At 42.2% G+C, this 14837-nt stretch overlaps 1 protein-coding gene across 1 annotated transcript in view; it reads left to right on the forward strand.

Annotated features, from left to right (window-relative positions):
- SYN3 (synapsin III) overlaps positions 1 to 14837 on the forward strand; it is a 205202-nt gene that overhangs the window by 36811 nt on the left and 153554 nt on the right. The window contains exons 4-5 of the mRNA XM_017823373.1: positions 3450 to 3507; positions 13822 to 13913. Of these exons, the coding sequence (XP_017678862.1) occupies positions 3450 to 3507; positions 13822 to 13913 (150 nt within the window). The remainder of the gene's footprint in view (positions 1 to 3449; positions 3508 to 13821; positions 13914 to 14837) is intronic.

A 14837-nucleotide genomic window follows, 5' to 3' on the forward strand; every position in this document is an offset into this window, starting at 1 on the left:
AGAAAGCAGAACTTTTGTTTGTCTGATGTCTTTGCACCCAGAAAATATGTTCTTCTCCAGAGCATGCAGCTTCTTCATCAGAAAAAGAGAGGAGTTCAAGACAGGCTTTCTCCCTGCAAGCCAGGTCAGACCTTTTATGTTTATTATGATGCTTCTTCCCTCCCAGTCAGTGTGGCCACATCTAGATGGATTGCCCAGCACTCTAAATGCCACCCAGGAACTTCTCCTGAGCATGGCTCTGCAGTTTTTTTCAGTCAAAACATGTTTACATGCTAATTTACCAACATCACAGCAAGCGCACCAACCCATCTGCGCCCTGCTTAGCCAAATTATAACTCTGTGTTCTGTGTGTTCTGGCAGGCTGAACATTTGACATTCTTTAAAATAAAGGGGTGGCCAGCCAAGTGGTGGTCAGTGCTGAAAGCTGCCTGGGAGAGGTGGTGGGTTTGTGTGGCCAGTGCCTTGCCCAGTGTCCCAAGCTGGGGGGTGCCAGACAGCCCCCCTCCTGGGGCAATGAGCTGCTCCTCTCATCACTGGCTGTTGACTGTGCTGGAGATGAGTTGGAATGTTTCTGAGGCTTTCCAGGAAGGTTTTTAACTCGTCTTCTGGGCACCACTCCTTTGCTGCACTACAAGCAGCCTAAATAACTCTGCAGCAGTCAAGTCCCAGGCAGAGGTCTGGAAGAGACTTGCTCGGGTGGTTTGGAGGCAGCATCTACAAAAGTCTTGTACTGTCATGAGACTGCCAGAAACTTCCACCTATCTTTCTCATGCATTCCCACCAGAGCAGTGTGGTCTTCCTTTTCTCCATCTCATGTCCACTGTAAGGACCAGAAGCCATTTCATGAATTGTGCAGAACTAACCGAAAGACAGACTCTCTCTTTTACAAGATACGTATGATGCTTCCACAGCATCTACAATGATTCCAGCTTGCTTAAAATTTCAAGGGCTCCAGGGTGATGCTAAGGCTGTTTTTCATTTCAACACGATCACCTCTACTTCCCAGGGGCTCCAAAACCCCAGGTGTGAATTGAAAGCATCACTCCATCCATTTCAGAGATGTTCCAGTAAAAAACATTTTATTCTTACCCTGGGCTGTGTCAAAATGATGGGCAGACCAAAATATTTGGCTGCAAATTACTTAGCACCTGTAGTCTCCAGAGGCACTAGGAGCAGGCTGAGCCTCTTGGGGAAAGTGATACAAAGTCTTGGAATGAAAGTGATACACTGTGCTGTTAAAGGAAAGTTACCTCAGACATTGGATGAGACAACCTGTGTGGAAAGAGGAATAAGATGAAGATGTCACACAGTGTCTAAGTTGTGGTCCCTTGCTCTACTCCAGTGACTCCTAACACTGGATGTGCCCACAATGTGACTATCCGTGAGCACAGACAGTACTGCAGAGATGAGAAAGAGGACTTTTTTTAACTGCATAAAGGCTCGTTTCCTGGACCAGGCAGTGGAAGCCTCTTTGCTCCACCTGTACCGGGCTGAAGCCTGTGGTTAATCGCACTTCATTACAAGCTAAAGCAAAGCAGCAAAAAGGAGTTTGTAACCAGCTGGTCGGCAAAGAGGAGAGGCCATAGAGGGAGGAAGTGTGTTTCATAAATGTGGGTAAGGAGTATATATTATGAGCATGCTGGGAATAAAAACCAGTGAATAGTGTGCCTCGAATTTCAGACCAGTTCCTGTGGGCCCTCTTAAAGCTTATTTCAGTTTTTAAGGAGTCACTGGTTACAGTAATATCCCCAATGTTTAGGAGTGAGGAATGTTGCCAGACCCTCTAGAGTCATGCATCCAGAAATTTAATGGAATTATTAAGTGCATTTAGAGTTCCTGTTTATTGTTAGAGGCGTGATGTCTTAGCTTGTCTGCTGAGTTGCTTTTTTTCATGCAACACTCATAAATTCAAAAAAAAAAAAAAGGAGGAAAAACGGCCAGAGCTCGCTTTTTATACTGGACAGGGGTTGTCCAAGTCACTTGGTCTTGGTCACACCTGGCTGCTACATTGTCCCTCACTGACACTTATGCAGAAGTCTTATTGGCACATTATGCTGATGGATGGGCTGCCTGAGAAGGGAAGCCTTCAGATATCCCCGTTAGAATGAAGCGGAAAACTTTTGACAATTTTTATGTCTTTTTCTACTAAAATGAAAAGTTTTTATTTGGTTTTGAGCCAGAATGACAAAACAAAACAACTTCTTTATTTACATTTCACATTTCTGGGGGAGGGGAGCATTCAGCTAGAAAATTATGTGTGTTTCAGCCATGGGGAAAATTGCCTTCCTACTGTCTCTCCTTTTTTTATTGGAACAAATAGACACAGTAAAATGTGAGCCAGCTTTTTTTTTTTTTTTTTGCTAATACTATAAAATAGGGAGCAAAGCCGTCTTCTCCTCATTTTCCTTTACTTCTTTATTCTATCCTGTCTTTGCCAACTGGAAACAGAACCTGGAGTTACTTTGTCTCTGGAAACAGCTCTTGCAGGGCTAAACTGTTTTCAGCATTTTCCAAGTAGAAGAGCCTTTTGGAGCCCACATGGCCTTCTTAAAGTTTATAGGGGAGGAGGTCTGAGAAAATAAATTCATATTTTCTTCTGTCAAATTTGTTTTGTGAGAGAAAGAATTGGGGAGAAATATTTATAGATGAAATTATATTAGCAATTTCCCCATGACTAATCAATATAAGGGGCATTATACACAAATATGAATCCAAAAAGCCTAAACTGCCTGTTTTTTTCCTATGTTTTCTTCTCCAACACTACTGTCAGCCTCCCCCTCTCATGAACAACTGATGCTTCTGAAAGTGCTTTGTTGTCTGCACAGCATAGGGAGCTAGGAGCAGAGGCGGTGGGAAGTGTATGCCCTTCTCACAACAGTGTTCAACTCCAGAGCAAACACAGTTTCTCAGTTCAGGAGAAGAAATCCCTCATTAGTGACACTGCAGATGCCGTTACAATTTCTCTAAATCAGTAGCAGAAAGAAATAAAACTGAAAAGCAGCTCTGTAGCGAGAGAGCATAAGAATAGGCTTCACAAATACTTCAGCTGTGATGACAAAGATCCTTGCTCAACATCAGAAGAAGCTTCTGATGCCATGCCATGTGTTGGTCTCCTTTAACAGAATAAAGACTGAGTATTAAATGAAATATAGCAAGGAATCATTGATTAGAGTTGTTCTCTGGAAAAGATTAAGAGAGCATTTGGATTTCAGTTTGAAAATAAAATGAAAAACTAACAAGCCTTGAAGGAACTTTCCAATGTGGTTTTCATCTGGCTTGGCAGGTTTCTTCTGGAGAACAGAAAGCTGAAAGAAGATAAGAATTAGGGAAACATGCTGTGACCCAAATAGAAATTCTTCATCAAAAAGGGAAATGCAGAAGCAAAGCAGTATGTAATGAAAGCCAAAAATCTTATTTAACCATGTTTGTCTCTCTTGTTTCTTCCGTAGGGCCAAGTATTTCCAGGGGAAGAAGGTGAATGGAGAATTTGACATCCGAGTGGAACAGGTCTGTGACAACTAAATTTCCCTCTAAGAAATGTGTGCACAGGGCTGAGGTCTTAAGAGAGATAATCTGTCAATATTAATTCTCTTGAAATAAGGAACTAATGAGGAATTTTAAGATATGTCCATTTTATAGAATTGCAGAAGCTGTAAATGAAAATATCTTATTGGGCCATCCTTTGCAAAATCCTTTGCCTTACCTTTGCAAAATCAGTTGCTGTTTCACCTTAAAATTACATTTGTTGTTCTGGTGATAGGATTATAATTTTTTCCATTGGAAGACTACTTCATAGCTCCATATATACTTGCCTGAAAAGGTGCAAAGCTGGTATGCCACAGGACATGCTGTTGCCAAAGTAGAAATTATTACTAATAACCGTCTGTCGGCACCCAACTTGAAAGCAGGAGTAAGAAGAGAGAGATGTAGGGATGAGATGGTGATCCTGAAGGAATCATGTGCTTGTTTTATACTAATTGGGGCTATAAAACTGCTAGGGTGGATAAAGAAAGCTGGTGAATGTTGTTTGAATGACCTGATATTTTTTGTTTTTATAAAGTTGTTGATTCAGTATCAGGTGTGTACAGATTATTAACGCAGTGGTTTCAAGGACATTCTCAGGACTCATTGCCCTTGTAAAGGTGTTTATTCTCTTGTCAAAGGTGTCCTATTCAGTTGTCTCTAAACTGTACATAAGCACACATGTTCTGATCAAATTATGTCTGGGACAGAAAAGTTAGAAAGTCATTTTTTGCAACTATGATACTTCAAATACTTAATTTTTCTCTTTTTATTGATATCACACTTGTCAGTACTCGATGGTATTAGCAAGAATAATTCTTTCTTGCACTTCCTTATCAAAGTCTTTATTTTGCTGGCTGCCTTAATTACCTGAAGAGAATAGGAAAAATAAAAAATAAAAAAATCATGCTTCTTACTTAGAAATCAAATAATCTAAGTTTGCCCTCAAGCCTCTGATCCAACCCTCTCCATCATTCAAAGCAGGATTAGCTTCAAAGGTCAACCTAATACTCTGCAAAATGACCTGTTAATTCTTTCCAAAACCTCGTCTCTTCCTTTTCCCTCATAGTCCTCCTCAAATGTTATTGCACTTGAGGTCCTTATAAAAGAACTCTCTTCAAATGGTTGATGAGTGCAGGATAGAAGGGGACTCTTGATCGCTGATGGGCTAAATCCAGTTGTGACCCTTTTCATTGTCACAAGGTAGCTTATTGCACTTCCCCAAGGACTCTTTCAGGGAGACTTTCCTGTCTATGTCTTGAAATCCTACACATAGGCAGAATATCCATGTTTGAGAGGAGGCAACAATTTGCTCCAACAAAACCCCATAAGGCTGGTGTGATTCTGCTGGTGAGAACCATGGCCAGGCCCCCTGCAGCTTTCTTTAAATACCCAACACAGTGACTGCAGCTCTGCCCAAGGGAATGAAGCCTGCAGTGGGTAGCAAGTGACAGCTGAGGAACTGAGAACAAGGATCCTGGCTGTTTCCCCTTGTCCCCTCCCTGCCCCTCAGATCAGGCAGCTCAGCCTCCACTCAGTAGTCAGGGAACTGCTCTTGACTCCTCCAGATCTCAAAAGGAGAAAGGACGACCACTTTTCCCAGCTGGATCACTATCTGTCAAGGGAAACACAGAAGCTGCATTGTAATGGGTGATCCTTGAATCTGACCTCAGGCCTCTCTGCTTATCATTGAGGCCAAGAGAGGGTCACTGCTTTCTTCAAGTTTGGGCTTTCTGTCCCCTTCTGATTTTGCCCATTCATCCTTGCTCAGTATTTTTTGATATTTAATTTTCATTCATTGCTCCTACCATGATTATCTGGAGCCTTCCTAGCTTCTTCACTCTCTTCCTCAAGCACAGTCCAGGAACCTTAACTCTTGTGAAAACAGGTCCCCTGAGGTTGAATGCTGATCCTCTTTACCTGAAAAATTAATATTCTTCCACAGTCTTCTTATGGGAGAAAAAAAAAAAAAGGCAGGGAATACCTGTGTGTTTACCAACCTGGTCCACACCTTTCTCTTTGAGTTCCCAGTCACCAGTCTTCACTACTATAACTCCCCTATGAATGGCACACAGACAGTGCCATGATACACAAACCCTAGCCTTGCTCTTCAGTTCTGAAAAAACTCTGCATCAGATCAAGGTTTGACTCTCAGGCACCTCCTGAATCATTTGGTCTGCTCAGTAAGTTAATTTAGTTTTTCAGTTTTCCATTTGATCCTGTTTCAGATAACCACACATTATTGACTGAGCCAGAAATACAGTTTGCCTTGGGTATTTTTTTTTTTTATTTTATAGGAAAAAAGAAACCCTTTGATCTGAAAAGCTAAATAATAAAGAAGTTTGAATGGCAGAAAGCAAAGAAAGGAAATATCCAAATGTTAAATAGTCTTGAAAAACCACATTGGGAAAAAGCAACTTCCCTATTTTTTCTGACCCTGCTAATTCTTTTGCCATTCTTCCAGGATGCTCTGTACTTGGTTTAGACTTTTTCTCCTCCTCTTTCATATGCACCTCCATTTCGTCTTAACTCTTTCCTAGCAAACCATTTTAGCAATCTTTGGGGGAAGCAGAGCAGGATAGTAGGTGCTATTTTTTTGAAGTCATGACATCATTTATTTGTAGTAGAACAGTATTGCTGAAAGCAGCATTGTCTCTCCCTCTCTCAACAGCGGGAAGTCAGTTATCTAATCTGGTTATACACCCCTACCAGCTCTCTGAGCTGCCTCTCCCCCTTGGCTGTCATTTGAGGAATGCAAGACATATGTGATCATGCTGTCTCATCCTGCATGTCTCCCACACCCAACACTGTGGAAAGCATTGGCTGATTTCAGCCGAATTGGAGAAACAGGCAGAAGTTTCAAGATACTAAGTTTCTGCAAGAGGTGAATTCAGTTCATATTGGGCACTGAATAATACACAAGGATGAGACTGTTCAATGCCATCCTGCTGCTCAGGGAGCTACTTCTGCAAGTCTCAGCTTTGGTGAAAATAGGTTTTATGGACTCTCAGAGAAGTTTTTCTGGTTCTTTAGCAGATAAATGAATTGCATAACCTTGATAGCCACCCCAGACCCTTGTTCTTCACATCCATTACCCCTAGCAAGAGACAGGAGTTGCTGTGGGCATCACCTGGTGACAGTGAATAGAAGAGAGAGCTGTCAGGATCACTGTGAGGGGTACACCCCTCTCCTGTGATTCGTTCAAACGAATCACAGAATCACAGAATATGCTGAGTTGGAAAGGACCCGCAAGGATCATTGAGTCCAACTCTTAGCCCTGCATAGGACCATTCCCAAGAGTCGCATCATGTGCCTGAGACTATCATCCAAACTATTCTTGAACTCTATCAGGCTTGGTGCTGTGACCATTTCCCTGGGGATCCTGTTCCAGCGCCCAACTACAAAAGTGAAACCTGAATTCCACCTTTGTTTTTTCTCTTCTAATCTTCAGTGTAACACCAAAATCATATTTATGAACATGTTTTAGAGGCTGCAGGATTTGTTACTGTCCGTCATCAAGTGAAACCCAGGCATGCAACACCATTGCCTGTTTCCTGCTGACTGCAGGGAGAGAGATGCAAGGCTGGGGAGGTGGAAAGCAAACGCAAGTGCTCTCCTGAGTCAAGGCCCCTTTTCTTTGGAGGCAGTTTGGATTATATTTTGGTTATTTGGATATTTTTCCATTACAAGTCCTTCTGTAGCAATGATGAGACTGAATGAAATGCTCACCCAAAACTGAAAATCTGTTTGACCTATTCCCACTAAAACCCTCACGGTTTGAGTTTTACTCAGTGTGGGTAAACCTCTAAGCTTTAAGGAGCAGCTGAGTCTAAAAATACTATCTCTATTTTATGCTAAAAATAAGCTGCTTAGATTTTGATCCATTTGTTGCTTTTACTTGCCTTGTGATTTTTAGCTTTCAGAACTGCAGTGTAAGCATCTCCATCCACATATCCAGAAATACAAATGCTAAAAAATTGTTTTAGAAATGAAAAGCTAAATGTCTCTAAGGCTAAGTTGAACTTAAAGAAGAATCTTAAAGTGCCACAGAACTGGGCCACATTGCTTTTAGTCTCCCATGAAAATAATTTTGCTTTTATCTTCTCAGTCCTCTATCAACTGGAGGATAGGAGACATTAGGAATCACAGTATATTGAGGAAGAGGAGGAGTTATACCATAAGCCTTGTGCTCTGACAAAGGTTTTCCCTCGCTAGAAGCAACTGGTAATAATTCAGCACCTCCTTCCCCACCCTCTCTGTCTTGTCCAGAGAAAACTAGACCTTGCATGCTCTAAGGAGTTCATACATCTCTGGGGTTTCCAATATAGATTGTAACATACCTCCTTTGGGGGTCTCCTTGGGCATTAGATATGCCCCGTGCAAGAAGGGAATGCTGCTTGGCCATATGTCCCCAGCACAACCACATGCAAGAGAGATGGGGCTGAGACCTGGACAACCACAAACCCATGGGATAGACCATGACACTGTGTGTGGGGGCCAGATGAGTGGGACACTTGACACCTGTCTGGGACAAAGATGTCTACAAAGCAGGAGATGTGCAGAGTAGGGTCACTGGGATGTCCATGGAGATCTGGCTTATGAGAGGAGAATGGAAGTGTTGAGTTTGTTTATCCTGCCAAAACAGAGGCTAAAGGAGACATCACTGCTTTTAGTAAACACCCTGATGTAAGAGAGGGTTTCATGACATGATGCCTGCAGTAGCAAGGTATTAGACCTTATGGCTCTCATGGGCTTTTCCAGTCCTGTGCCCTACATGGAGCACAGACCTAGCAGGCAAGAACAAGCAATACCTCTTGAGAGAGTCCACAACCTTCAGGGTACCTTTCTTCAGATATTTCCAAAAGCATCTTAATATGTTCAGAGACATCTTTCCTGGCATTAGCTAATTGATAGTGAAGTGGGGTGAAAAGTGTGGAGGGGAAGTGATGAGGCCAAAAGGTTCATCTACATTTTTATTCCTGTTGTTTGTTCACCACCTCCTTCCCACCATTTCCTGCTGTGACGAGGTGGGTCTGTCTGTCTGTCTGATCTGCATTCTTCTTGTACAGCTCATTCACTTGTTCCCACTGTTTAGTTTATTTTCAGGCAATGATTATTCAGTGAACTCCTATGTACATGCTTCTGGAAAAGTCTTGTGGTATAGATTATGACTCCATTGGCAGCATTGTCAGGAAAAAATTGTACTTGGCACTCACAGAAGATAATTGTAATACAAATCATGAATTCCAGCTCCACTGTACTTCCCGCCCTAAAGAGGTATTTTCATGTGTGGCATAAAGTGGTCAATTCAAAAGGTAGAGTCTGATAGGTTCATGTGTGATGAAAGGAAAATTTCCCTCTTGTCAAACAACTGTATAATTTCTCTTCATTATATGTTTAGGTTTGGGTTTTTTTCCAACTGAATGCCAGCAAACTGTTCAAGAACAGCAACAGCAGTTCTCATAGCTTCACCACATACAAGCATTCAGAAACCATGAATAAAGAGACCTGGACAACTAACAAGAATGACTCAAAAATAATGGATTTCTTAAATAAATAGTGTCTTCAAATTTATTTTTTTTTTAATTTTCATTGGCTTTTGGAGGTTTACAGAGTTCATGGTTTTGAGCCATTTCCTGGGATCAAAAGGTTTAGAAATGTGCTTTTCTAGACCTCAGATTTTCAGGCAACCACATAACTTCTGCAATGAAAACTCAAGACAATTCTGAATGCCATCTGAGTTGATGCACCAAAATTGCTCACACAGGTGAAGGCATGTGGATCTTCAGCATCATGCCTATAGACTAGGAGCATGCATCCTAGCTTCAGGACTTGTCAAGAGCAGTTGTGGAATATCTTCTTGGAGCCACACAGCGGCATTCATAACCCAGCTGGACCCTCTCTATCCTTTTCTTCCAGAGATCAATCCCAGTACTGAGGGCAGCTGGGGAGGAGAGTGCCTCCCCAAGGGAAAATGTCTCAGGAAAGAGACACAGGGAATCAGGGTGTGTAATGTCTAATTCTGCATGCGTATGCACACCAAGCATGCATAGCCCCATCCCTCATCCTATTGAGATCCCTACTATCTGTCCACCCCTTCTCCCTGTGCAGGATTTAGGGATTGCTGATTTTCCCCTTGAAGTGCTTGCAATGATTATAGTGTTTCAGGAACACAGTCTTATGTCTGCCAAAGTCTTCCCTCCCTTGTACATATTGGAAGATCCACCAAAAAATAAAGCATAAAGTCCATTGAGAAAAGTATGTGATTTGACTATACAGTAGTAATTCCTCATTCCAAATGCCTAAGCACGGACCGGGCTAGTCAGTAGCCTAGACAAAGCAGTGCAAGGTTTACAGCAGATCTCAGCCAGGATACGAGTTAAAAAATGGTCACATCGCTGCACATATGACAAATCCATATTCAAACATATAGTTGGCCTTACATCTTACTCAACAATGGTCAGGTCTGTGCTGAAGGATGGTGAGTCTAAACCATTACAACTCAAGGAGGTTGCAGACCTGTCAGAGAGAATGCCAGTGACAGCAACAACACTGACCACTGTGCTGAAAAACATCACCTACAAAAAAATCTTATAAGAATGGGGACTGCTTTTCTCTAGGGAGAAAAGGGAAAAATGAAGGGCAAGTCTTCAAGCAGTAAGTCTTTAGTTTCCTGCAGGAAGAAGTAATGACCCCTCAAAAAAAAAATTACAGTCTTAAAAAGTAAGGCAAGAGATTTAGGTTGGGCATAGGGAAAACTTTCCAGGGTCATTAAGGGACAAATTGCCTGAGGAAGTTCCTCATCTGTGGGTTATGTATATCTGCACACAATGTCAGAGGCGGAGCTGATCCCGCCTTAGGAAAGAGAGGTGGACTATGTAATGCCTTGAAGTCCTTCCAACACAACTATTCTATGAAAAATGCTTAAAATTCACCTTGAAAACATGCTTCCCTTGAACCATTAACAGACATAGCTTCCAAGCCAGGCATTTCTACTATTGCATGATTTAAAATGACAAAATCTTCCTTGTTGTAATATCAGAAAACAGAAACTCCAAAAGACCTCCAGCACCTAGAAAACTGATGGAAACTGATAGTAGCTTCAGGTTTAGTCCAAATGATCTGGAGCGCTTTCTGAATCACTACCTGAAGTAGGCATCTTTAACAGAACTATCCTCAAAATAGTTGTGGGCATTGTCTCAAATCTGAGCCTCACAGAGGTATGAAATATTTCTACTCCCACAGTATGTATTACGCTATTTTTCAAGGCAGATTGTGTCACGTTTATCACACATGGCTCGTTCTTGCCTTGAATGTTTTTGCAGCCACTGGCACCATTGCAAAGCCATGATAAAACACCATCAGGCTAATGTAATGCCTTCTTCTGTTTGATGATTCCTAATGCAAATGACTCTGCAAGGCCACAGGGAGCTGGACTCTCCTGTTTTATGCATAGTTACCTGTCACTCTATCTGCATGGGCTGCTTTCAAAGACCCCTTTGTCTGCAAGGTAAACTCAGGCTGGAGATGATCTCAGAGTTGAAATCCCAGCCAAGGGAAGTCATCAGGCTACAAAACCCACAAAGTTAAAAATACAGGGAGCACTGGAAAATCAACAGGAAACAATTTCTGCTGACTGAAGTTTTCAGCCTTCTTCCAAACACCAGCTAGCAGTAGCCTTTTGGATGGGACAAAGAAGCTACGTGAAAGCAGCAGTGCTCCTTCACTTAGTCTATTAAAATGGGATTGAGTGCCAGGAAAAGGTCTGGGTTGTTCCTCAGTTCTGATTGTAGATCTGGACATTGTGGGGGCAAGATAGGTGAGTCCCTCAGACCCTCTTCTCCACTCCTCCCTTCTTGTCAGGGTTCCCTGGACAGTGGTTGCCAAAGGGAATTTTTCCTTTTCTTCTGGCTCTTGACATTAGCAGGCCTGAAATTGGTCCTGGCAGTTCGGTATGAAGTACTCACCAGCTCAGGAGATTCCCAGGCCTGTTTGGATGTCAGGTGTCTAAGCACAGCTTTGTCTGGCTTGCCTGTCTCAAGGGAATGCCTGTCAGACCAACTTAGATTGTAAGTACCAGTCATCAAAGGAAGATTGTCCATTTTCACCCCCAGCAAAAAAAGTCTTAAACTTTTTACTATAAGTCATTATGAAAAAAATTATGGAGGAAAAGCACAAAAAACATGAAAACACAGACCTAAAACTTCCTTTTCTTGTTCTAGAGTTCACATCAGATGATGCATTCTTCAGCAACAGAAGCTGAAGGTTCAGCTTGGTAACACTATGCTTTCAGAGTGGGACATCTCTGAGACATACGCAGACACGGAGCTGGGAAAACCTTTCATCTCCCCAGCCCATAGAACCTCTTGAGCTTATATGTAAACTAGCAAGCTTGCCTTGACCCACTGGGGAGATCACTGATGGTACCCAAAGCATCTGATTTTACTGAATTTGTCCAAGGTAAACTCTTCCCTCCCTACATCTACTGAGATTTTATATATATATTAAATGCAGGTGCCTTTTAGAGGTACGTATTTTCTTATCTCTGGTCTGATATGATGCCTGAGGGATCGTGGCTGTGGCCGAGGCAACACACTGTAATCTCGTAAGTAAAACCCAGGCAGTCACCTCTGTCATTGCCAATCCCTCCCTGTGAGTGTGTCTGTGTGTGTGTGTACGTGTTTGAAGTAGAATTTATTTCTTGGCAACAGGAATTTTCCTCCTTTTTTCATTGTAACTGGGAGTTACAATGATGTAAGATCATGTAAGGCTGTTGCTTTAAAAAGTTTACACAGGTCCACAGACATGAAATCTCATTACATCATCGGGTCACCAGCCCACAGTCATTGCTTTAAAATTATGTGGATTTAAAAAAAAGAAAGTTGGAAATTATTTTTTCATTTGTCGTCTGGCCTCTGAGCCTTTACAGGTGCACTAGTTCTCCATTGGCAAGTTTTTTCCATGAGTTCATGAGGACAAAACACACTTTTTTCTTTTTTTTCTTTCTTTTTCTTTTCTTTCTTTTTTTTTTTCCTGTATAAAAGTTGTTCTTGGCACTATCTTTTGGTTCCAGCTAATAGAAGTAGCAGAAGAACATTAAATAGTACAAGGATCTCAATAAAATCACAAGTATTAGCAACACCATCTGAGTGCTCTGGTATTACACAGCTACTAGTTAGAAGATGATTTTACTGCTGCCTAATCTTGATCATAATTTAGTCTGAAAGAGATGCTTTAATATGAAGGAGAAAAAAACTCTTCAAAGGGAGAAGACTAAATTTTCTGCATCAAAAAAATGAAACCTTTTTATTTATATTTATATCACAGGCACTAATTTAATATAAGACTTTTATGGGTGTATTTGCACCATGTTGGAAAGGAAAGACTCGCAAGGCCCAATAACAGGATATTCTAGTTCAAGGTTTACTCATTTGCTTATAAAGAACAGAGTTAGGATTTGGAGATCAAGACAAATGCTTATCAGCTAATCCTGCCATCCTCCTACAGCCAGTGGTCTGTTGGCACTCCTGTCTGAGGGGCAGCAGAGCCACGCAGGAGGATTATCACACCTCTCACCCAGCTAGTCTGATCTGTCTCTTAACCTTCACTGACATCCACTGCAGCCATAATCACCCCTGTGCCTTTTGCTCCCCGTAGCTGAAATATTCCTTGCCAACCTTTCCGGCCTTGTAAGTCCCACCTCTTTTAAAATATAAAGTGTTTTAATAATTGAGCAGCACTGTTCATAGCCTACCCAGCTTTGCTAATCCTTTAATAGTTAAAATCTTAATAAGTAAATCACATCAGGTGGCCTTCACTGCTTATCACCTTCCTGCAGCATAATGAGGTTTTTTAGCTGTTTAGCTAAAAGGTTTAAATCTTTTGTATTAGGCTTGTAGTTGGCCAGTGGCACGACAGCCGACTCAGACATAATTCTAAATGGATGTTTCCAAGTGGAAACTTGGAATTTGAATTCAAATGACCTTACCTCTTTTTATTATTATTATTCTTTCCTGTATGCATTTTTCAGCTTGCTCATTCTTAATTCCTTCAGTACTTATTACTGCAATAAGCCTAATCCTGTGTACTTTTACACCCCGAGTCTGGGAGCCATAAAGTTTTTTTGCAGTCTCTCCAGGGCAAACCAGCTGTAATTGGACCTCCACTTGCCTCACAGAAAAAAAAAATAAGGAAAAGAAGGAAAAGCACATTACAGCTGAAGACAATTCTAAATCTGTGTCCGTGTGTTTGTGTCTCTGCTACCTTTGAGTAACACTTTGTCCTTTTGCTCCACTCCAGGCTGAGTTCTCCGAGTTGAACCTGGCTGCTTACGTCATGGGTGGCTGCATGGTGGACATGCAGGTCATGAGGAATGGCACTAAGGTGGTAAGGTGAGGAGCACCAGTTTGTCTTGAAAACTGGGTTTTCTGGACCAATGTTGGGGCAAGCAGGATTACCTCAGGGTCTGACCAGTATCCGAATCAGGGCAGCACAGTCCTGATGACATCAGGGTTTCTTGGAAGTGGTGAAAAGAGCAGCCTGGCTCTGGTGGTTTTGTATCAGGTCTCAGGTGTGCAGTATGCCATACAGCCATTGTTTCCAGCCCAGACCCTTCATGCAACATCAAATGCCTCCTTTTCAGGTTCTTTTTATCTTCAGAACTCCCGGTAAAAGAGAAAATGGATCTTTCCCTTGATTTTTCTCTCCTTCTGTGTTGAATAATCTTCATTATAAACAGTGGCTGGAATTCATTAGTCTACCTGTCTTAGGTCTGATCCCAGTGGACTACCCTTGCAGCAGCCACAAAGCCCTTCCAAGCATGACCAAGCTTTGTGGTGTAGTCAACACACTGGAGGGTTTCAGAGGTGGGCCCATGTGATCCTCAAGTTCAACAAGGCCAATTGCAAGGTCCTACACCTAGGCTGGGGTAGTCTCAAGCACAAATACAGGCTGGGGAATGACCAGATCGAGAGCAGCTCTGACAAGAACGACTTGGGGGTGTTGGTGGACAAGAAGATTGACATAAGCCAGCAACATGCTCTCTCAACCCAGAAAGCCAACCATATCCTGGACTGTATCAGAAGCAGTGTGGCCAGCAGGACTGGGGAGGATTGTTTCTGCCACTCTACTTTGCTCTGGTCAAACCCCATCTGGAGTACTGCATCCAGCTCTGGGGTATCCAACATAAAAAAGATGTGGATCTGTTAGAATAAATCCAAAGGAGGGCCATAACAATGATCAGAGGGCTGAAGCACCTCTCCTGTGAAGACAGGCTGAGAGAGTTGTTCAGTGTGGAGATGAGAAGGCTCCAGGGA

The sequence above is a fragment of the Lepidothrix coronata genome, unplaced genomic scaffold (genome assembly GCF_001604755.1).
Source record: "Lepidothrix coronata isolate B3197 unplaced genomic scaffold, Lepidothrix_coronata-1.0 Scaffold102, whole genome shotgun sequence".
NCBI lineage: Eukaryota > Metazoa > Chordata > Aves > Passeriformes > Pipridae > Lepidothrix > Lepidothrix coronata.